Below are 23,840 nucleotides of genomic sequence, written 5' to 3' on the forward strand. Positions count from 1 at the left end.
CGCACACCTAAACTGGAATCGATATGAGCAAGCACTCGAAGAAGAACAAGGTGACTCCCAGTCCTGGGTACTTTGCGAACCATCACAATAATCATATTTCATTTGTCCCACCACCTGCAAGACACAAATTGAGCGATCTTCAGATGTTCTTGATTCTTACCTCTGGAGATGTAGCTGATCCAAATGATGTCAAAGGCTTATTCCACGCACTGACTGAAGGGGGTTGTGGTGGACTAATGGGTCCCACTAAAAGTCCAGAGAATACAGTGGAGTCAAAACCACAATTAATCCATGGTTATTCAGATTCATAAGTACAAAACTGAATGGACAATGAAACTTCAGCTACTTGATTTCACAGCATGTTTGATTCTAGAACTCCATTTCAGCTTTTAACAGTAAGTCCCTTATTAAGTCAACCGTGATTGCCCTAATTAGCATATTTGGAAACATGCACAAATTTGACAAAGAAGTCCAGGTTTGAGACCAATGGCAGTTGCTTATATACTGGGGATATAGAATGTGGCGACAGTAGCAAAGAAGAGCTCTCATCTCAGGGAACCTGGGAGACTATGGCTCAGCAGTCTTGCAGAACATTTCATAGCAGCATATTCTCTGTGCCATATGAGAACTATACCGGCAGGCCAGGATGTTTGAGACCTCCAGAAAAATCTCTCACCAACCCAAACGCTCCAACCACAATGTTTCTCTTCTATCCCTCCCAGGCGCAAAAAAAAAGGTCAAAAAATACCACTTACATTTCTTGGAGATGTCGTTAACAGTTGTTGATGCCACCTTATTTTCCCATAATTCAGTCCCTAGAGCAGGATGGGACTGTGCATTCTGCAGAGCTTTGCCTGTTGCTGTATATTCTGTGCTGCTTGTTCCTCCTGCTGTCTGGGTTTGAGGCTGAACTGAAGCCTGTGGCTGGCTCGGAGCCTGGGGTGCACTCGGGGGCTGTACCTGAGCTTGTGCCTGCTGTGCTGCCGCCGCTGCCGCCGCTGCCTGCTGTTGCTGCTTTTTTGCAAACCTGGGAGGAAGCTTGGAATTCTGACCTCTTCCTTTTTCACCTGAACTCTTTTTGGTCCAAACCTAAGAGTAAAGTTGACATTACGGAAGGGTAAGCCCTTTAGAAAGTCTGTATTTTTCTGTCAGTTGCAGAGTACAGGAGAAGGACAAAGCAGGAATATTGAACGTTTTCTCAGACTTTTTTCCCCTAATGTACTTACTTTTACTATTTGAATAATGAAAAAGTTAACACATTCCATGTTTTTGGCCAAGAAATTTTCATATAGAATTGTGACACAAAGGCAATAGCATAACAAAACCCAGTGTACGCCCAAAAGCAAGCTTTCAAGTTAGTTACAGTAGCCAACATTTTAATTTTGAAATACACAAATTACAGCAGCAGTGGGTATTGAAGGAGTAAGAGGGACAAGAGGAGAAACATAAGGGGAGGCAATATGACATGCATAACTTAGGCCAAACAATTTCAATAAACAATTAACTAGAATACTGCAATTTGACTGGTAAAAACAGCTGTTTGGAAACAGATTTTGCACCGTTGCATAGTCCTTTACAAAAAATATTTGCAAAAAGTGTGTAACTGCTTGTAACAGGTGCAAAGGATGACGTTCTTTAACAACAAACCTGCACTGTTTGTTCCTCCTTCTTTCTGCGTTCCTCATCTTGCAAACGTTTTTGTTGTTTCTTTGACACCACTTCAGTAAAGCCATCATCGTTCAAGTTAGACGGAAAGTCTTCAATTACTGTCACTTCAGGGTGGTCATCGATTATCACAACACCTATAGATGAACCAAAGATGTACATTTTTTCTTCCATTTCAACAATTTCAGACACAATATTCAGAATTTTGGAATAAAAACAAATTCCACTAGCGCTGCATAGCTTCATACAGTTGCAGCCAAAGACGACCATCCTAGTTCAAGTTCCCTCATGCAGACCATCCTTTTGCTGGTGGACTTCAAGAAAAAGGATTTAATATAAAAGCCTTCAATTACTGGCTCTTCAAAAAGACACCATACTTTGTACAAAAAAGTTCCATAAAACCAAGAGCTAAAGAAAAACAGTTTGAGTAGTTTAAATAGAAAAATAATACATTCTGAACACTAACTGCAAACCTGTTGGCGTTATTTATTGAGTTTACAACAGTAACATCCTCTCCCATTTTCCACGTGCAAAGAGATACAAAATACCTGATGCCAACATCGGGTGTGGAATGATTGAATGACAGCTTGAAAAAAGTTACAGGAATGAGATTGTACAAAAGAAGTGTCCTTAAAATGGATAACTATTTTATATATATATATATATATATATATATTATATACACACATACAAATATAAAATTGTATTACTCATTTTTAAAAGGGACACATGCCACAGGACTCATTCATTGCTGCAAAGAGGGCAGCGTCTGAATACTGGGATATAAACAGCCTTTAAAAAATATGCATCAACTTTTCTTCTTTCCACAGTTCCCAAATATATCCAATTCCAGAAGGAGGAACGCTAATGTATTAATAGGTTTTTTTGGTTACCACAAGTTTCCATCAACACATACTTGCATAGTTGTTGAGGTCAAATTGGGATAGAGCATCCACCTTCTCCTTGGGTTTCTTTGGACCTGGTTTGGGCTCATCCCTCTTTTTGGCACTGGCATCCTTGGAGGTCTTTTGCATTGCAGCACTACCACCACCTTCTTCTTGATGCAAGGAATTACTGATGGTGGGATCTATAGCAGTCATGCTTCCTGTTTGGTCTTCAAATGGCCTACATCAGACAAAATTATAGACAGAACTAACCACCATCCCCAGAGTACCCTCAGAAACAGCAAAACAACATCTGCATGCAGATCACATTACCGCGTTAGAAGTGTCTACTGTGCATCATCATTAGCTGCCTGAGATGTGTGGCTACTGCTTTATTAGGTCTCCATTGAGGCTGCACCTATCTGCGATGCTTACAGATTTGGATCACAGACCAGTCAAAAAATCAACAAGCACAGTAGACACTTTAGTCATATAGGTGTAAGCATCACTAATGGGCGTAGCCTCAATGGGGAACTAATAAAGCAGTAGCCATACATCTTATCCAGCTAATGAATGATGCCCAGTAGACGCTTTAACCATATAGAGAAGGTGCAACATTTTCATTTCAACTGCCATTCTTTCACTACACTGAATAAGTGAATGACCCATATTCACTCCAAATGTGAAGCTAAAGCCTCCACTGAAAAAGTTGCTGTGTAACACACCATAGAAATTTGTAAACTTTGCAATATATGCTCCATATTTAAATTTGGTTTGGTATAACTGCACCATGGACTTATTGATATTAGTAACAACTACTGCAGCCAGTTGCAGGCCAGTGGAAAAATTCTGCCTTTTTGTTGTCGAACACTAGAAATTTTTTAAGTATTACATAAAAACTTTTTCAAAGTTTTATAATGGAAGGACCAACTGCTTAGAATATTCAGCAAAAGTTTTCAAGAGAGGACACTGCTAAAGTAGCCAAGTCTTCAATGTGGAGTTCAGCAGCCCACTCCATAGCACTCCCTAACCTGGTGCAGAAGATGCTGTCAAACCATCATGCAATTGCTACAAAGCATGAGAAACCAATCCCAGAGATGAAAGGCAGGCTTCAATTTGATTCAGCATGTAGATGTAAGCATAACAAATTCATTTCTAATACTGAGCAACATGCCCAAGTGGAGCTAAGAAACTCTCCTTAACGGGAAAGTACATGCTTCATTTAGTTAACTGATTTTCTACTAGAAATGGACATGGGGGCCCTGAAGGGATAAATACAGTGAAAGGATTAAAGCAATAGACTGTAGAGTTGTGATTTAAATCAACTGGATCATGTTTAATGCTAAATTTCATGGGGATGAATGTAGTTTACACCTCTGACAACAGAGTTGGCATTTTTCTGCCAGACAGTTTTAACATGGTACAGTGACACTGGAAAGCTCTGTTCTTTTCCCCCTCTACTCTCACAGGCTCGAAGTGATTCAGATGAAAACTTCTTTTCTGTACAAAAGGCCAGCATTGTGGAGCTGTCTGACACTATCCTCCACTGACCAGGGTTATGAACCTTACAGATTATGAATGGCTATGCAATCTGCAACAGGAAATTAGTGAGCGTTAGAGCCTTTTGTGTTTATACAGTAACTACATAGTGTGGGTGCTACTGGAAACAAATAGATACTTACCCTCGTTTACCACTTCTTAATGGAGGACCACTCCGCCTTTCACTCCTAGGCCCTGAGAAATTCCTTCCAGCCTTTGGTGGCCCATTGTTGCCACGGCGATTCTGGCGATCTATTCCAGGCCGCTGACTAGAGAAACTTCGCTTAGATATTTCTCTTTTTGGAGCTACGGCATTTTCTCCTGCTTTGGCAGCTACCTGTGTGGTCACATCTGCCATTTTCTTTTCATCCCTCTCTCGCCTCTCATTGAAGTCACTACTTTCTGAGGCAGTTTCCCATTCTTCATTTGCCTGGTCTGAAGAATTTTGATTGGACAAGTCTGGTGTCTTACTCCCTGAAATATCCAAAGCAGTGCAGGATGCTTCATTAACTGCATTAACAACTGTAGCACTTGTCGATGAGCTAGCTGCGGCTTCATTTATTTTTGATGCAGCTTCCCTTTCTTTTAGGCGTCTAAAGCGTGGTGGTTTATCTTGCCTTGGTGGTCGTGCAGGCCTTTGCCTTCGAGGCCTCTCTCTAGTTGGATCAAACTTCCTCTCAAATTTTGGAGGTCTCTTATCCATGGGCACAGGACAATAGTGTTCATGTCTTCTTGGTGGTTCCTCCTCTTCTGGTTTAATGGTCTCTGTTTGCCTTGGATTCCACTGACTCTCTCTGTAGCCTGGCCTCCTTAATGTAGATGGTCTTGGTGGGCGCCCACCTGGATCCCTACCACCACGTCTGTACATTCCCCCTCTGCCACGTCTTGAAGGTTCTCCTTTAGGAAGGAATCCTGGTTTTGGTTTATCCTCCTCCTCCCTGATGTAAGTTTTCTCCAGGGATCTATTGTCGACTCTGACATTGTTTTCAGGTTTGAAAGACAGCAGAGGCTTTGAAGGTTTCTTGCCATCAGCCTTCTCCTCTCTCTTTGGGTGTTTACCTTTGCTTAAACTGTCTTTGTCTGAAAGAAGAGTATCACTAGCACTTTCATGAACTTCGCTGTCAGAATCAGTTTCTGAGCCTCGCTGTCTTCGCCGTTTGGGGACTATTTCAAAATCAGAACTCTCACTACGAGTTTCACTTTCTTCTCTCTGCCTAAGAGGCCCCAAAGGCACATGGTCTGCCCTAAGCTTAGTGTCTCTATAATGTGGATAGTCTCTATTATGGCCTCTACCTCCCCGGCCTCGTCCTCCATAAGACCCTCTGTAGCTGCGACCCCTAGAGTAATACTCTCCACGGCCTCTGCCCCTATATCCCTGATCTGGGAACCAGTCTCTATCCCGAGCCTCTTTCCAGTACGTTCTGGGTGGTAAACCAGGTTCTCTCTTTACTGGCCTGGTTTCTAGGCGAGGTTTCTCAACAATATGTTCTTTGCCAGCAGCTCTCTCTGGTTGTTTTTCTTCCTTAATTGCGTTAACAGGTTGCTGAACAGGTGGTGGCTGGACTGCAGGTGATGGCTGCTGAACAGTAGGTTGCTGAACAGGTGAAGGCTGCTGGACCACAGGTGAAGGCTGCTGGACAGCAGACTTAATGGCAGAGTCCAGCTGATGGCTATCTGTACTTTCTGAAATCTGAGCCGTATCTTGTGGTATCTTTTTAGCTAAAGAAGCAATGTCTGGGGTGGACTTTTCTGGCTCTGACTGGGGAGGTGACAGTTGTGCCTGATCCTTCTTTTCTGTCTTTTCAGACTTGCCAGCTTTTTCATTAGCTAGTTTTTCTCCTTCTTTTTCCTTCCTCTGCTCACGTTCTTCCCTCTGCTCACGCTCTTCTTTCATATCTCGAAGAACAGGTTTTTTAATAGGGCCAGATCTTCTTACTGGTCTATCGCTACCTTCTTCTCTTCTGCCGTAGCCTGGCCTGGGACCCCATCTGGTTTCAGATTTAGGCTTGAAAGGTTTTTCAGATTTTGGACCTTCTGATGTTCTATTACTCATGAAACCTTCTTTTTTTGGCTTAATCTCTGGTCTTTCTATAGTCTCAGCATACCTACTACTTACTTTAGGGACATTTGGTGTTGTCTCATTCTTTTGCTCTTCTGATTTTAGAGAATGACTTGAACCATGGGAAATGCTTCTCTTCAAAGCAGAATGACTCTCTCCTACGGGTACCAGCTCTTCCTGAGGGCTGTGTGCAACATTCTCATCAGCTACTTCAAAGCCAACTGCTGGATTAGGCATGTCAGTTTGGAGAGGTCGTACGTCTTCCAAAGACCTGCTTGGGAATTTTTGTACATCCACCTCGCCTGGCTCTCTAAAAAAGTCTGTCTTTTGATGAGAATCCAACTGGTTGTGTTCTACAGGGTAAGCAGCAGTAACAGCAATTTGTTCTTCTTCCAAATGTGCTTCAGGCCTAAGTGAAGAAGCAATTAAACAGGTTTTTAATGGAACAAAGTTTAATTTAACCATATTTATAACTGGATTCTCTAACATCCCTGTAACATGTTAAAGGACTTTTGCCTCATCTACAGAAGTTTTAAGAGGAGGAACAAGGTATCTGTCATGGTGTGAGAGGATTCTGATTGGTATGTGCACGCGCATTCTGGTAACTAGAAATTCTGGAACTCATGACAGTTAAAAGGGGTGTATGCGACATGCACACAGCCCCCTTTTAACTGCCGTGAGTTCCAGAATTTCTAGTTCCCAGAATTAGGAACCTCAAATAAGCATTTAGCATTAGGAATCTAGTATTGTTAACAGTTAAGTCAAAACTTTGAATGAGCCAGCATATCAGTGAATTAACATCACAAATACAACATCAGTTCAAAGTAAGTAAAAGTTAATTACTGGGGTCACATTTAAGAAAGTGTCAACAGAAGCTCAGAGGCTGACTGTGAATAAGGATCAAAATAACTGCCTGACCAAGTTTTATTTTCATAGTTAGCTGATTTATCAGTGTGAAGGGGACTAGAGCTCTTCAACGTGGAGACCACATGCAGGATTTCCCGCCTGATTCCTGAAACAAGGGAATATATCACCGTTCCCACCACTTGTACCTGCAAACACCCACTAATAACTAAACCAATCTCCATTTATTAAGGATTAGGATGAGACGTTCATAGGACCAGATTACTTCACATCTGCCTACTATGGGGTTCTTGGGATACTGTCAGAGACAGGATACTAGATTAGATGGCTCAAACCTGTTGTCCAATATAGAATTCCAATGCACACACAATTGTTCAGTCACAGAACCTTTGAGCTAGTTTGAGCCGTGTTAGTCTGTATTCGCAAAAAGAAAAGGAGTACTTGTGGCACCTTAGAGACTAACCAATTTATTTGAGCATAAGCTTATGCTCAAATAAATTGGTTAGTCTCTAAGGTGCCACAAGTACTCCTTTTCTTTTTGAGCTAGTTATGGACTCTTCCTTGCATCTTCCTTAAAACCATACCTGTCAGCCAGATGCCATAAAGCATAGCTGATTAAATTTAAACAACTCACATGTCCCTAAGTCATCCATACCACCCCACTTGGTAACAACAATTGATCATGAACACTGACTAATTCACAGTTGCAAGTATGGCCTATATATCTAAATAAACATAGGAGGAGTCTGGTGGATGTGAGCGGCATATGGAAATACAGAAATCAGGCAGGACTCACCTCAAATCCTCAGTCTCTTCTAGCACTTTAGGAGGAGTCCTAGCCTGTTGAGGTTCTGCATGGGGATAAGGATCTGAACCCCACATCATGCGGGGCTCTGACAGTGGTACAGTATGTTCTCTTGCTGATCGAGCAATATGTTCGAATGAATCTGAACCAGTTCCTGACCCTTCCATCTGGTCTCTTCTCATTAATGGTTTGGGAGGCATAATTCCTGTGATCAAGAGATTCAAGTTAAACAGTTAAAATTAACAGCTCAAAATACATTGATTACTGTGACATAGGGCCAGAAACGGTTACACAAAACTAGCAGACTGACTGACCAGAGTCAGCCTTTAGAGACATATTAGTAGATAATGTTCGTGTTGTGTGTGTTTACATATACAGTTAGAGGTTGACAATGTAACCAAACAGTTCCTGTCTATCACTGTATTCTGTTAATTCAGAGATCAAAAGGAAATATTAACATTTAAATCAATTGTGAATGTAATGATATCAGTCTTAATTTCTCTTTGAAGTATATAACAAACTACATATAAATGGCGGGAGACAGGCAATTGCCTTATGTTAATCCATGTAGCTAATCACTGGTGATGCTTAGGAAATAGGAGGTTACTTCAAAAGACACTATTCTTCACACAAGGAACACCTGCTGTCAAGAGGCTGACAATAGCCTGCAAGGGGTCTACAAACTCTTGGGCCCTGATCCTTTTAATCTTAGATCTGCTTAAGCTTCATCGGGGGAAGTTTGAGTTGCAAGACTGAGGTCTCCAGTCCCATCTGGATCACTTTTATATTGGATATTTGGGCACTGGCCTATAAACCTGATGAACTGATTCTGGGAAGGACTCTTTCCAACTCTAAAACTCACCATCTCTACTACAAAACTGAGGAAAGAACGCCATTCAAGTCTGTATGTATAATAATCTTTTAACCAATACTCTCTCTTCCTTCTTAATAAATCTTAGTTTAGTTACTAAGAATTGGCTGTAAGCATGTATTTGGGTAAGATCTGAAATACATGTTAACCTGGTGGGTAACGTGTCCGATCCTTCGGGATTGGCAGAACTATTTTAATATGATGAATAAGATTTTCAGTATCCTCATCATATTTGACTTGGCTGCCTGGAAGCCCAAGACTGGACTGCTTTAAGGGAACGGTGTTTTGGCTTCAGGGTAACCAGTAAGGTATTGCAGCAGCTGTTTTGTTGCTGGCTTGGTGAATCTGAGTATTAGAATAACCACAAGTTTTGGGGATGGTCTGCCTCATTCCTTGCAGTTTGCCCTAAATGAGCAATCTCAGCATGGCAACCCTGGAACCCCGGTCACAATGATATAAAAGACAGGATTTGAAGAATTTAAAGCTCTGGCTAAGCTGAAATAAATCAGCAGGATGATGAGCAGAGAACTCTTATACAGATGTCCCCTCTGACACTTCCCTATCAAGTACAGGGGCTGCAGGAGCCACTCCCACCATACAGAGCCTTCTGCTCATGTTTTTGCTGCCACTATTGGGCCTCCTGTCCTAGACATCCTCAACAGCAGCATCCGATAGCCTCTCCACTATTCCACAACAGCAGCAGCATACAGTAATCTGTTATTTAGGTTTGGAAAGTGTAAGGGCTAGAGTTTCACTTAAAGCTTTGGTTCTGCAGAAATTGATGGGACTTGCCCAGGATACACTCCTGATCACCTTGGGCAAGAGGATTTTTCAAGCCTTGAATATCAAGTAATTAAGAGGGAAAGAATATTCTTGTTACACTACTTAGAACAGATATTTCTACCTTTGTTTTGCTTCCCCAAATTCTCACCCACCCTGTGAACGTCACCCCACTATCCCTTCTCTTTTCACATTCCAGCTAGCTGGAGAGTCCCCTTTATCAGACATTTGTTATCTTTAAATGCTGGCTTCAACAGGGATGCAAATGGAAATCCTGGAGATTAAAAGCATGTTCTGTACTGAGATAATAGGCTGAAAATTTTGAAATTATTGCTGCAATGTTTCATAGGTGCTAATATTTGATTGCTAGCATGTGAAAACGATGTATCCTAGCACTGTACGCTATTCTGAAAAGTCAACCTGCATTACTCACATTTTCCACAGATTCCACAAACTTGGGTCAAACACGAGATGGGTGGGCAATGGTGGTGAGGCTTATAGCGAAGCTTTTAACACAAACATAACCAGTCACTACCACTTCACTGTAATACAGTACCAAACTGTGGTTTCATTTTATAATCATGTATGGGAATGCAGTAAGATATAAGTATAGTGTACCATTTTTCTAAATGAGATTGCCTTATCTGATATTTACACATAAAGAGAATTTAGTACTTATGTACTAGCTTGATGTTTCCAGTCAGTGGACAAACAGTGGCTTAGGGAAAGAATCTTTTACTGATCAAAAATACTGCGAGAATGTTCACTGGGAATGCAGGCTGGGTTTTACCTGGATGCATAGGAGGCATATCCATAGTAGGCCTTCCTGACATCATTCGTGGGTCCATGTAAGGCTGCATCATAAGCCACCGTGGATCAAAGCCCATAGAAGCTAAATGCTGAGGATGTGGTTGCATGGGCTGGTAAAGGGGTCTATGCTGGGGAGGAGGGACAGGACCACTGGAAGGTTGTGATGGAGCAGACTGTGGAAGCACCCCTTGCTGCTGCTGCCACTGTTGCTGTTTCATCTGTTCCTACAACGTTACAGATATGCAACATTAAAAGAAGGCTCATTCATAATATTAAGTGACTTGCATGCCATTCAAATAAACTAGCGATAAGAGCCAGTTATCTCCATAAAAGGATTAGAATTAGAACTAACTAATTAGAATTAGTTACCTTAAGAACAAGGCACAATAATCCAGAATGTGTCAAATGCATGGGGATAAACTGGCGTAAAAAGATTAAGGGGGGAAAACAGGAAATAGAACAAATGAAACTGAACCCCCACCCGCCCCCAAAATTAGCTACAAAGGCTGCATGGCTTTCACTGAGAAGCAGGGCAGGGCAATCTGTACTGTAAAACGTACATTTTGCAGAGTAACTTTCAGTCAGGTTATTTTATAGATTTAATACTCAAAAGGTATCAACATGTATGAATCCTTTAGGAAATACTGATTAACATCACATTCTACAACCTCAACATTCTGCAAATACAGATCAGTGGTCTACACACAGAAACCGGTGTAAAAAATCCTGCTACATTTTAACAACGCTTTTATTTTTGGCTCAATTGGACACCTTGCCATCACAGAAAAAGGCAAATTGCCTCTCTAGAAGTATCCCTGCCAGTACTGCAGACAACAAATACACGACTGAAAACATTCTAGTATCTTTATAAAAGATATCACCCAGTAATGAGTTTCATCTCCAGTGTGAGAATTAGGAGTTCCAAAATCAGACCTGTATTCCATTACTCAGAAGTAAATAAGCCCCTCATCCTCTGATGCCAACAGATTGGTTGCTTACCTGTTGCCTCTGAAATCTTGGTGGCAGCGACTTCTGAAACTGTTTAGAGTAGCCTGAGGAAACAGCAGGTCGAGGCTGAGACCCTGAATCTGGTTCACTTTCATGAGCCACCTGGGAACTCTCTTTTTCATTCCGACCACTGTCTTGTCTGGTAAAAATTGGCTGTCCCTCTGCTATAAAAATATTGAAAATTAGTTCGCACCTACCACATGTATTATAGGTCATAAGCTAGTCTTCACTTTCACATGAATCTATCAGATAGTCAGTGTATCCTAACTTTAAAAAGACATGGCTTTCTAAAACGAAAGCACCCTGGATACTTATCAATTTATTATTTTAGTGCTCTGCTAGGCTAATTCTATTAATGGAAAAACAAAAAGGTTACGGGCTGAAATGAAAATTAGTTGCTGGAGACCATAGATCAACAGCTACTAATTCATCTCACATATGGAGTATATTCTACTGTTTACTTAAGTAAACTGTGTGGCTAACCACATTGCTGTTTATGTTGTAAAATGAATATATATAGGATTGCTATGCAGCCAAGTTTATGCTGATGTACAACTCAAGTTCTGAATTGCCTGACTTATTTTGATTGTGCAACCTATAGGCTGATTTACAATAATTTTGCACTTCTGAAAAAAAGAAATTTGCCTGTGCTTAGTAAGAACTGGTATGTAAACAGTCCCAATTTTGGTCTTCAGCACCTAATAAATGGTGGAAACTAGTGGATGCTCTCAGCACCTGAGGGTGTGGGAGGATTAAGACAAAGAATAGAATTAGGTGCTTAAACTCACAATTTACTACAAGTAATGGATGAAGTTTAAATGTTCCCTTGTAGAGGATTTGGGGGGGCAGGGGGCGAAGGGGGAGGAGAGGGGTTACTGTTCTGCAAGGCTGGATTAACAGAACACAGTACAGACCCGTTTACACACAGATGTCGGGAGTCAAGCCATCACGACCACATGTTAATGGACCACAGGTTAAGAGGGCCATGCTGAAATAAGTATCTATGATTCACTTAGAAGAAAAAAACGCTGTTATTTTCTGCTCTTTCTGGCTCGCATTTTCCCTCTCTCTTATGCATCATTCGCCGCAGATGAACAATTTCGATATTTTCCACATTTTGCTCCACATTTTGCTCCTTGGAATGATTCATCCCCGGTTAAATTTCCAAATTTTGTCGCTTGGGCTTGAAAGAATTGGCCCACTTAGCGGCATTCCTTTCAGACTTTCCTGAGCAAACCACGTGTGCATAACTTTGTCTATTGTGCGGTTTGCTGAATAGCGCACACATTTTCGCTTAAGCCTCACGGCAGAACCGAGATTTTGTATAAAGTCGTTCACTTTAGATTCATTTTTTAGCCATCCTCTGAGAGTAGATTCGGCAATCCCAATATCTTTTGAAACTTTGGCCTGGGTTCCTCCACTATTTACTCGATCTATTGCAGCTAGCTATTCTTCTACAGTGTAGGAACGCTGATGCTTTCCCTCTGCCATTATATTAAGCCTATGGTTAAAATTTTCTAATGTAGTATATATATTACGTATCTCTCTAGTGTGACAATGACTAAGCGTGCGTGATATGTCTTTACCAATATCGGTGAAGATGTACAACACGTTTCTGCTCTGCACTTTCTGTTGATTTCTGTGTCAGTGAATTAGTGAGCAAATCTGTAGTGCTACATAGAAAGTTCCTGTACCGTGTGTTAACGAGTCTTGCGTGTTAAATAGGTAGCACTGGGAGGCATGGCGCTACTGCGCATTAAGCGGATTCGTGCGTAAACGGGTCTGTACTGTACCAACATCATCAAAACATCTGTTTACTTATACTATGCTGCCTGTATCTTGGCAAGGCTGATTGCTTTTTTCCCCTCTCTTTAGTAAGAAGAAAGCTTAGATTTTGCAGAATGCAGCAAAAATTGCAACGTGTGGGTTTCACAATTTTTTCCTGATGAAATACAGCATTCTAACAGGTCTGGGTCCTGAATCAAATAATGAATTGGGATTGCAATGTGCCCATGGCAATGTGTGCTGTATGTGATCTAAGATAACGGTATAAATTAAAACCCTAAATTGTATTAATCCCAGGGGTTCCTTATTTTTAAAAAAGGACAGCCTGTAACAATTCATACAAACCTTTCTCTTCCTTATTACTGCAGTTTTCACTTTCTTCTTGTTTTTCTACTATTACAGGTGCTAGCACTGGTTCTTGAGGCTCAGGCTTCTCAGGCTCTGGTTTCTCTTCTGTTTTTTCTTTCTCCTCCTTCTCTCGCTCTTCCCTCTCCTTCTCCTGTTCCTTTGCTTTCTCCTCCTTCTCTCGCTCTTCCCTCTCCTTCTCTTTCTCCCGTTCCCTCTCCTTCTCTTTCTCGCGTTCCCTCTCCTTCTCTTTCTCGCGTTCCCTCTCCTTCTCCCGTTCCCTCTCCCTCTCTCGTTCCTTCTCCCTCTCTCGTTCCTTCTCTCGTTCCCTCTCCTTCTCCTTCTCTCGTTCCCTCTCCCTCTCCTTCTCTCGTTCCCTCTCCCTCTCCTTCTCTCGTTCCCTCTCCCTCTCCTTCAGAGGGTCTTCCCGGGATGGTTTGGTCACACAGCCAAATTTCTCGTTTAACCGTTTTAGCTTCTCAGCACAAGCTGCTTTTCTTTGTTCTTCCATTCTTCGCTCCTCCTCCTCTCGCCGCTTACGCGCTCGCTCCACTGCCGCTGAAATTTCTGCTTGCTGTCTTCGTCTCTGCTTCCAAATTTCATCTTCATCTGGTACCAGTTTAGGGGGTAAAGGGCCCTGTCTTCCAGGTCCTGCCTGGCGATCTGGAGGTGGGTGCTGTAACATTAATATAAGTAATGCAGTACATATCAAACAAACCTTTAGTATTCAAATCACCTGGCTATATATAACAATATGCAGTAATCTGTATTCGGCTGGCACCTTCAAAACAGAAGAGCCCAACCTGTGAGTTGCTAGCAGGTTTGTGAGGCATAAGGCTGGTCCTAATTTCCTGCTGTAATTCAGGTCTATTGACTGGTGCGCTTGTTTTTTCTGCTTTTAGGGCAGTGGTTCTCAAACTTTTGTACTAGTGACCCCTTTCACATAGCAAATCTCTGAATGTGACCCTCCGTATAAATTAAATACACCTTTAATATATTTAACATTATTATAAATGCTGGAGACAAAGTGGGGCTTAGGGTGGAGGCTGATAGCTCACGACCTCCCATGTAATAATCTTGCAATCCCCCCCCCCGGGAGCTGTGACTGCTACTTGTGAAATCAGGAAGAGCAGGAAGTAATGTTTGAGAATCCCTGAATCCCCATTCACTCCTGCAGCAAGAATGGGAGACCTGGAGCGCTCCCACAACTTCTAGCAGCTGGGCACAGAGGGTGTGGATGAAAAAGACAGGAAAAAAGGAATTTTACCACTGTCAGAAATTGTCTCAAGAACCTCAGGAGTTATTAGATTCTGGGACCCATGATTAGAGAAGAGTTGAGAATTATTGCCTTAAAAGTTTCAGATGGTACATTTAATTTATTTTGATACCCGCTCTCACAAATTTTGTCTCGTGGCCATTTATTTTAAACAAAAAATGTGGGCGTGTAAACCACAATGGGGTTGTTGAAAACTGGATTTCAGGTAATCTAACAAGCACTGTATTGCTAAACTTGCTGGGGATTACCAGTGAATTTATTTCAGCTGAAAATAAATGAAGGTGTATACATATGAATGGAAAGAAACGGAGATAAAGATCAGGCCCGGCCAGGGCCAGATGTAAAACTGTGCAAAAGGCTGTCCCTGAAATCCCCTTTGGGAGTACGTAAAATCCACAAAGCACCACAGGGGAAAAAAATTCTAGGCAGAAGCCAGAGAAATTTAAGCCAGCAGGAGCAGACACTGAAGCAACCTCAGCAGGGATTCTTAGACACTGATGCTGCCAGACTGCATTCTAGTTTACATACTGGACATTCTTTTCCCTGTGTTGACCGTTTGCTCTAATCCCTTCATGTCTTTTTTTTCTTCTCAATATCATCACCTCAGCTGCACTCTACTCCTATTTTTAGTCTCCTCTCCTTTCCCTTGGTATTCCATTGAGCTAGTCTCCACATAAAGCTTCACTCACTGAATTAATCTCTCCTCACCCATGTGTAAAAACTAACAATCATGAAACATACAACATTTGCAAGCCACCACTCTGTTCACTCTATTTTTGTGTTATATCCCTTTTCCTGAGCTTTTGTCTTGCCTATTTAAACTAAGATCTTTGGGGCAGGGACTGCTTATTACTTTAACTTTGTAGAGTGTCCTGCAACAATTTTCAATTATTGGCACCTAGAAGCTACTCTAATAGAAATAATAAATTCTGCATCATTCTTGTTAATCATCATACAAAATGCCCATCATCATCTTTTTCCCTTACAGGTGTGGAGCATACAGTCTGTTAATTCTCCCCCTCAAATTCTCTCTGATACAGTTAGGCACTTGACACTGGGAATCAAGATTCTCCAATGTAAATCAGATCTTCTGTGTTCTCATACCTGTTGAGGAATAGATTTTGGATGAAGTGCAGAGCCGCCCCTCTCATGTACAGATGACTGTGTTAGTGTCGGACCCCGCTCCTATTGAACAAAGAAAACAGTGTTGGAGTGACTAGCTTGATGGAATGTATGGTCAACCTTGCAGATCCTCTAAATAGAGACTGGTTTCAGGCTGCATTTAACCATGTCAGCGTGGACCACATGCGTTCTGTGAAGAAGTTTAGATACAAATATAGAAGGGCAACAAAGTAGTTTTCACTTTTATGGGCTAAGTAACAAAGTAGTTTTCACAAGGGCTAAGTAACAGTCATATATCCAAGGAGCAAAATTTGGATTTAACAGTGAAAAAAATCTCATATGTTTTTTATAATTCAGATAAAATCTTTCAGGAATTGTCACTTAAGTGCACCCCCCCTCCCCCACCACCTTTTTAAAATTAAATATATTAAGTAAAACTTGGATTAAGTCAGGCTCATTTGATGCACATTTCACGCCTCCTTGTCTTCACTGTAACTGGTGAAAGGAGGGGAAAAATTACTTTTTCAGTGAAATTATCAGACAAAGCCATAACTTACTTCCCTGAAAAACAAGACTTAAGAGTACATCTCCAGTTGGGACCTGGGCAGAACTTACATTATGCACATGCAGATCTCTCTGTGCTATGGGGTCAGTTAAAAAAAAACAACTCAACACTTCAGGGTTTCTACAGAATGTGTGTGTGCCCACGACAGGTTGTCTGAGAGGGCTCTATTTAGAAGCAAGCCAAGTAAAAGTTCTTTTCTCCCACTGGCCCAATCTAGCAGCAAGCTGTAACAGGCTCAAGGAAAGTTTAAAAAATCTTGAGAAATAGAGTGCAGTGAGAAGAACTAAAACAAAGTTTTTGATATGCATCAAAGGAGCTTGAATTGGCTATTCAGGGAAAAACAAAACTTGCTCCTGAAGTATTGGAAAAAGGAAGTGAGAGACAGACTGCACTTGCTGTTTTAGTTACAGTTGACAATTTTTGGAGTACGCAAAGCAGACTTACTCAGGTAGGAGAGATGCCATGATATCACAGTGGCTGCCACTGAGTAGTTACAATAAGTAAAAGTGACTTCATAGCACCCTGTGGTAACTTTGCTATTAAAACATATGCTTTTACCAATCACTTGAGACTTTCAAAGTGTCTAGGGAGGAAGAATAGGGAAGAATCCACAGAAAGGATTCTCAAGGCACAGGGGACACCCTCGGAGGTAAAGGGAAGAGAAAATAAAACAAAAACAAACCTGGTCAAATTGAGTGCTTTTGCCATAGGGACCTCTGGCTACTGATGACTGTGGAGGAGCCTGGGTAGAGGATTTACTGTTATACTGTTCTTCTGCTTCTTTCTGTCTGTCAGGGCTCTCAGAGTCTTTTGAAGGCATTTGTTCATCACTGCATATAAAGAAAGAAATGAAACTGAGGGTCTGTTTTGAGTACACTCAGTAATACTCCCTTTCTCCCACAGCTTTTTAGACTGCAAGCTCTATAGGGCAAGGACTGTTCTTTTACTACATGTACATATAGCACCTCACACAATGGTGCCTCAATACTGTTTGGGGTCTCCTGGCATTAATGTAACCCAAGACAATCAATTCATCATTTGAGAAACTAAGTTGTCAGCACTGATGGTCCACTGAACCTTCCCAAAGAATTTTTTCACCTACACTAGAGTGGCAGCTCACAAGGCTTGCAACATCAAATTACCTGCTTTCCCTTTTATCTTTCTGATTACTTCCTTGCTCATCATCATCGCTGAAGTTCAACTGCTCGGTGTAATCTACCTCACTCTGGGCACCTATAATATGAGCAAAAATTCAGATTAATATATTTAAAGTGTTCAGCATGGAAAGAGCAAGAGTCTTCATAGGTTCAATGTTCTCACCAGCCCAGCCTTCATCAGCCTCAGCATCCAGATTATCAAATTTATCAAGTTCCTTGAGTTCACTAGCACTAAGGATAGACGGACGCTCAACAGGTTCTGAGCACCAAGAGGGCCCTCTTCCCCGTGGGCCTCTAGAACAAAGGAAGAACGTAAATAAAAATCAGTTTTTAAAGCAATATCTGCTATCCCCAAGATAGCAACTAAGATCTTTAAAAATCACTATATAAAAGATTAATTTGTAGTTGAAGACTAAAGCAATAGGCTATTTTAAGTATATATTACTGCTTTCCCCTTATTAGCAGAGGCACAGTTTATACTACTTAGTCATATTTAGCACATTCTGTATTAATTTATGTATCATTACCAATTAAACAATCATTTTTATTATTTGTGAATGTCTAAAGAAAAGGGAAGGAGGAATATTTCTGAATCAAGTAGTTTTATAATGGGGAAAATGAGCAAAAGGGTCCAAGTCTCCCTTCTTTACCATTACATGGTCAGTAAATACTGTTCTGGTGTTTATAAATACTGAAAAAGGGCTCTCTAAAAAATTGCTGAGTGACCGTTTCAATCTAATCTCTTAGAAGGGGAGAATGAAGTTTATATTAGATAATTTATATATGCTAGATCAGGGGTGGGCAAACATCTGAGAATAGAAATTATATGGCAGGCCATGAATGCTCACAAAATTGGGGTTGAGTTGCGGAAGGGGTGAAGGCTCTGTTTGGGGGTGCAGGCTCCGGGGTGGGGCTGGAAGTGAAGAGTTCAGGGTGTAGGAGGGTGCTCTGGGCTGGAACGAAGGGGTTCAGAGGGCAGGAGGGGGATCAGGGCTGGGGCAGGGGTAAAGGAAGGGGTGCATGCTCCAGCTGGGGGTGCAGGCTCTGGGGTGGGGCTGGGGATGAGGGATTTGGGGTGCAGGAGGCTGTTCAAGGCTGGGATTGAGGGGTTTGGAGGGCAGGAGAGAGATCAGGGCTGGGGTAGGGGGTTGGGGCATGGCGGGAGGTTCAGGGGTGCAGGCTCCAGGCGGCGCTTACCTCAAGCAGCTCCGGGGAGCACCAGCATGTCTCTTCTCCAGCTCTTACGGGGAGGCATGGTCAGGTAGTTCTGCACACTGCCCCGTGCACAGGGACCACCCCTGCAGCTCCCATTGGTTCCCGGCCAATGGGAGCTGCAGGTGTGGCACTTGGGGCAGGGACAACGAGCAGAGCCCCCTGGCTGCCCTTACATATAGGAGCCAGAGAAGGCCATGCCGCTGCTTCTAGGAGCTGCATGGAGCGGCCCCCAACCCTGCACTCCGGCTGGAGCAGGGCAAGCCCCAGACTCCGCTCCCCAGCAGGAGCTCGAGGGCCAGATGAAAACGGCTGGTGGGCCGGATGTGGCCTGCAGGCTGCAGTTTGCCCACCTGTGCTAGATTGTATATGTAGCCCTGCTTTTATCACACAAAATAAAGAGCTGCCCTACTGGGTCAGATCAATGGTCCATCTAGCCCAGTATATAGTGTCCAACAATGGCCAGTACCAGAGATTCAGGGGGAGTATACGGAATAGGTCAGTTGGAAGGATTGATCCTAGCTTCCCCCTCCCCGCTTCTGGCAATCAGTGCTTTAGGGTTGCATCCCTGACCATCTTGGCTAACATATATTGTGGGAAAGGGAAAACAATACTTCTCTGTTCACTTTTTCCACGCCATTCATGATTTTATAGATCTCTCATATATCTCCCCCCAATTGTCTCTTTTCTTAGCCAAACAATCTTTTTAGTTTCTCCTCATATAGAAGCCATTCTAAAGACAAAAAGATAATCTTCAACGCTCCGCTCTGAATCTTTTCAGATCCATTATATCCTTTTGAGATGGAATGACCGGAACTGGACACAGTATTCAAGGTGTGGGCGCACCATGGTTTTACTTAGTGACATATATTTGGTCACTACTCATGCAATTCTAGTATTTATGAAAGTTATTACCTGCTAGCCTCAGATGAAGTAGGGAACCTGCTGGGACCCTGCATTGCAGGATATGCCATTCTAGGATATTGATTAAACATCTAGGAAAGGAAGCCAAAAATTACCAGACTGGCTTTTAGATACAGGAAAAATTGATTTAAAAATATAGCTTCATTAGAACTGCCAATGCCACTACTACAGCAGCCCTTATGAAAGGCAGAGAAATTCTGTCTTACAATCCAAGGAGACTGTTTACCTTAAATAGTGGGCTGAGCTCACAAATTACAATTCCCTCACTTAAAGGTAGGTAGTTGCCCTTCATGACAATGTTGAAACTGAAGACAGATGGAGTCATGACAGGGCTCCGTATACATTAATGCTTGTCAGTGGATATCAGCTAAGGCTGCACACCAGATTCTCTTTCCACAGGAAAGATGTGGTATAATAGGAAGATCAGGCAGTATGAGACTGAATTACAAACCAAGTAACCTCCTGCAATAAGGGTGGGGCTGGCTTTAATATGGCAACAGAACTTGCTCTTGCAAAAGGCAGTGTGCAAGCTTTCCCCTAGGAATAGCACCTATAAACCACCTTAATGGGAAGAGAAGAAGAAAAATCCACAGAGTTCCAAACACCTCTGTACAAAGAAGAACAAAAAGTTAACATTTTTTCTTGATTTTTGCACTGTTTAGAAACCAAGCCAATAAGTGCCCCAGAGAAGGAGTAAGATGTTTCAGCTTAGCTATCTAATGCTAATATTTTATTGATTCAACTGCTCACACTGATATTTATATAAGATACAGCAGTTACTTACATAGGGTGGCATCATTGCTTTGTACTGGGAAGAGACAGCAGGTTGTTGCTGACCATTCAGCTTGGGCTGAGGTGGCTGTGCTACCCGCATATCCCTTTTCTCTGCTGCCTTGGGGACATCATTTTGTTCTACTGGTCCTACTGCACTACCATCTTCTTGGCCAAGAGGCTTAACTTCTTGATCAGTTGGAGAATTTGGGGTGTTGAGATTCTTAACTCCACCTTCTCTCCAACTAGCAACATCTGCATGGAAGGAACCAGTCAGGGAGAAAGACAAGCCTAGCTTTAAATAAGTTTCTGATTTGTAACAAAGTAAATGACACTTCTTATCTAATCGTTTTCTCTGATGTAGCAACACCAGTGCAAATGATGAACATGCTTTGTAGTCTGTCATTCAGGCAGGTGGCAGCCACTGCAGATAAAGGGATTGCTGACTCCCATTCCTCCTCAGCCCATCTCCAGATTTCTCTTCTCTAACTGAGAGCTTCCAACAATGAAATTTAAACTGGCTAGCCTGCTCTATGCTCCACAGCTTATGGGATGACTTAGGAGGGGTATCTGTGCGGTATTGATATAAAATTATTTTCCCCAAGATCTCAGTGGGTAGGTTAAGTAGATTGCTGTAGCAACTTGAGGTCTAAAAGGTCCCTGAAGAGAGACAGTGTCAAGTGGAAGTTTGGACTGCTTAGAATGCAAAGCCATGGAGTAATCCACTTTTGAGTGGCACAGCTCAAAAACCATGGAATGCAGAACCCTGTACGTAGAGTTTCTTCAGTTTTCCAGGCAGAATCAAAGTATCTAGAAGCTCCGAGACAGATTCCACCATCTATGATACAAAGGGGTGGACAGGAAGCTCTAGCTATGCTTAAAGAAACATGGAGATCTAGCAAAAAAATCAAAACAACTATGCAGAAGAAACTGAGACTGAAACATAAGACAGGCAAGGCAAATTTTCCTACTTTCTCCCACTCCTTGCTGGTTTATTCTTCACCCGAAAACCAGCTTAGATTCTGATCAAATATACTGCTTCAGTCAGAGGTACCCAGTGGCTGGTTTACAGATGACAGGCAGGAAAAAATGGAGAAGTGAATGCTAAGGGAAGGGGGAGAAAGGTTTAAAGGAGCCTTGGATGTCAAAATCCCTTCTTCTGGAACGACTACTACCTGCCTCAGGCCTGGTTTACCCTACATTTACATTGACCTAATCTGCCTTATGTCAGTCTAATTAGGTCAGTGTACACATTACAGCCGTGTCCCGCCGATGTAAGTACCCTACTACATCAACATAATAGCTCCACCTCCATGAGAGGCACAGGGCTTATGTTGGTGTAGTTAGGATGATGCATTGTCTGTGTAGACACTGCATTCCTTACACCAGCTGTTGGCTGTCTTGTCAATTTCATGGCACTACTGAAGCTATGAAATTGACAAAGCCTAGCTCCCCAGCCAGGCTGCTGAAGGGTCTCTGCTCCAAACTGGCCTGCCGCCTGGGCTCCCCATTAGGGGCCCTACTGCCCCCTGGGGTTCCCAACTTCCCACTGGGAGTTCAGCTGCATTAAGGCTTCTGGCTCCCCGCTTGCAGTCCAGATGCACTGAGGCTCCCTGTTGGGAGTACCGCTGTTGACCGGACTCCAGGCGTGGATCTCCCCACCAGAGGTGAGAAGCCTGGGTGGGAGGGAAAACTGGCCCTGGCTCTCAAACCAAACCCCCTCCTCCCCCCGGCCTTTCAATCAGTGGAAGCGCTCTGGTGAAGATGTGCACCACTGACAGGAGGAGGGTAGTGCGGACATCAGCCACCGCAGTAATTACTGTAAGTCCACCTAACACACGTCAGCTTAAGACTGTAGTCTAGACAAGGCACCGTCATCTGCACAGGTGGCAGCTACAATACAGAAAATACTTCACATGATCATTTGATTGGATGATGAATTTTAGGTGAAGAAAAAAAAGTCACTTTGTTTTCCTGTAAGGAACAGTACTGCTGGAATCAAAAGTGTGGTTCCCAACTCCCAGACCCCAGAGCTCACTCATCTCAGAAGTAGTGTGTAAAAGCAACCTCCTGTAGGTGCTGTGTGGCCTTCATTTGTTCTGGCCACATCTAGACCTCTGCAGCGGAGAAAGGTCCAGCTTATTAAAGTCTTAGTCAGACTGTCTTAAACTTTCGAAGTATGGACCATATCTTGACAGAGACCATCTTGCAGACCAACTCTCCTCCCATTCACAGTTCTGCAGACCACACTTCCTCCCATTTGTAATTATGTAACCAGTCACCCTTTGGCAACCCTATAACTGCTCACATGGTGAATAATATTAGCAAAGTATTTTTATTTGTCATGACATTTAGCAACTAGAAATAAGAAGGTGCCAGCACCATTTGAATGTGACTAGCAAGTACTCTTTGGACCATGAGTGGACAATTGACCACAGTTTGGAAACCTGTGAAGGGAACCATAGCCTAGGAATAAGGGAAATATTAATGTATCTTATTTCTATATGTAGACATTGTGCTGGAACAGAAGTGAAAGTGTGAAAAATTCCCCAGAGTAACCTCTCAGTAAATGGTAAACACACATACTGAAATAAGACAAACACAAGGTTGTAGATTAAAAGAAAAGTAAAATGAGTAAACAAAAAAAGCTGACAATATACTGAGGCAGGCAGGCATGAAAATGTAATCTGGAAGAACATGCTTAGATAAATCTGCAAGTGTATGTAATGTAGATTTTAGGCCAATTCACGTTTGTCAATTTTCTGTTGAGTGTTTGAACTCCTAAATGACAACATTCTATCTATTTCATAGTGCACGCCAGAAATCCTTAGTAAAACCCTCTACCAAATTGTGGTGGGCAATTGTGGTGAGATACTGCAGTGTTGGGCAGGGTAGCGGAACAACAGGGGAGCTCTTGGCTGACCAGGCCAGACTGAGGCTCTGCAGCAAGGGCAGGGAAGGTGCTAGGGCTATGGAGGAAGTGGCCCAGGAAAGTAGGCAGTGGGAATATGAGGAGGCAGCAGTAAGTGGTTACCAGCTAGAGAGTCCCTGGGCCAGGACCTAGAGTAGCAGACAGGCCTGGGTCCCTGCCCCCCCTTTACCTGTACTTGCCAATGAGGAGAGTGGCCTAAATCCAGACTGCAGTTTGCCCTGAAGCCAGGGGCTAGACTAGAGACTGCAGTTGGCTACTGAGGCAAGTAGAAGGACTGAGGACTGTCTGTCCCCAGAAAGGAGAGAGACAGCGGGCTGTGTCCCGAAGAAGGCACTGCGGTCCGGGAGCGACGTGGGTCCAGACGGTGGACACGGTGGAGGAAGTGGAAGTAACGGTGAGTGAGACACTCCTAGTAAAAGGTGCCCTGGTGGTCCAAGAGAGCCAATTCCCAGCATGACCAGCAGGA

General features: G+C 42.7%; 1 protein-coding gene across 15 annotated transcripts in view; it reads right to left on the minus strand.

The window, feature by feature from the left end:
• Positions 1-23,840, minus strand: part of PRRC2C (proline rich coiled-coil 2C) — a 115,217-nt gene that overhangs the window by 66,052 nt on the left and 25,325 nt on the right. For all 15 annotated transcript variants that reach the window (XM_073356343.1, XM_073356348.1, XM_073356347.1 and 12 more), the window contains exons 6-20: positions 20,456-20,697; positions 19,663-19,742; positions 17,699-17,829; positions 17,521-17,611; positions 17,061-17,208; positions 15,796-15,876; positions 13,416-14,091; positions 11,277-11,449; positions 10,258-10,501; positions 7,808-8,021; positions 4,232-6,556; positions 2,582-2,790; positions 1,648-1,802; positions 756-1,089; positions 161-246 (exon numbers count right to left, since the gene is read on the minus strand). In XM_073356343.1, the coding sequence (XP_073212444.1) occupies positions 161-246; positions 756-1,089; positions 1,648-1,802; positions 2,582-2,790; positions 4,232-6,556; positions 7,808-8,021; positions 10,258-10,501; positions 11,277-11,449; positions 13,416-14,091; positions 15,796-15,876; positions 17,061-17,208; positions 17,521-17,611; positions 17,699-17,829; positions 19,663-19,742; positions 20,456-20,697 (5,189 nt within the window). The remainder of the gene's footprint in view (positions 1-160; positions 247-755; positions 1,090-1,647; positions 1,803-2,581; positions 2,791-4,231; positions 6,557-7,807; positions 8,022-10,257; positions 10,502-11,276; positions 11,450-13,415; positions 14,092-15,795; positions 15,877-17,060; positions 17,209-17,520; positions 17,612-17,698; positions 17,830-19,662; positions 19,743-20,455; positions 20,698-23,840) is intronic.

The sequence above is a fragment of the Lepidochelys kempii genome, chromosome 8, assembly GCF_965140265.1.
Source record: "Lepidochelys kempii isolate rLepKem1 chromosome 8, rLepKem1.hap2, whole genome shotgun sequence".
Classification (NCBI taxonomy): domain Eukaryota; kingdom Metazoa; phylum Chordata; order Testudines; family Cheloniidae; genus Lepidochelys; species Lepidochelys kempii.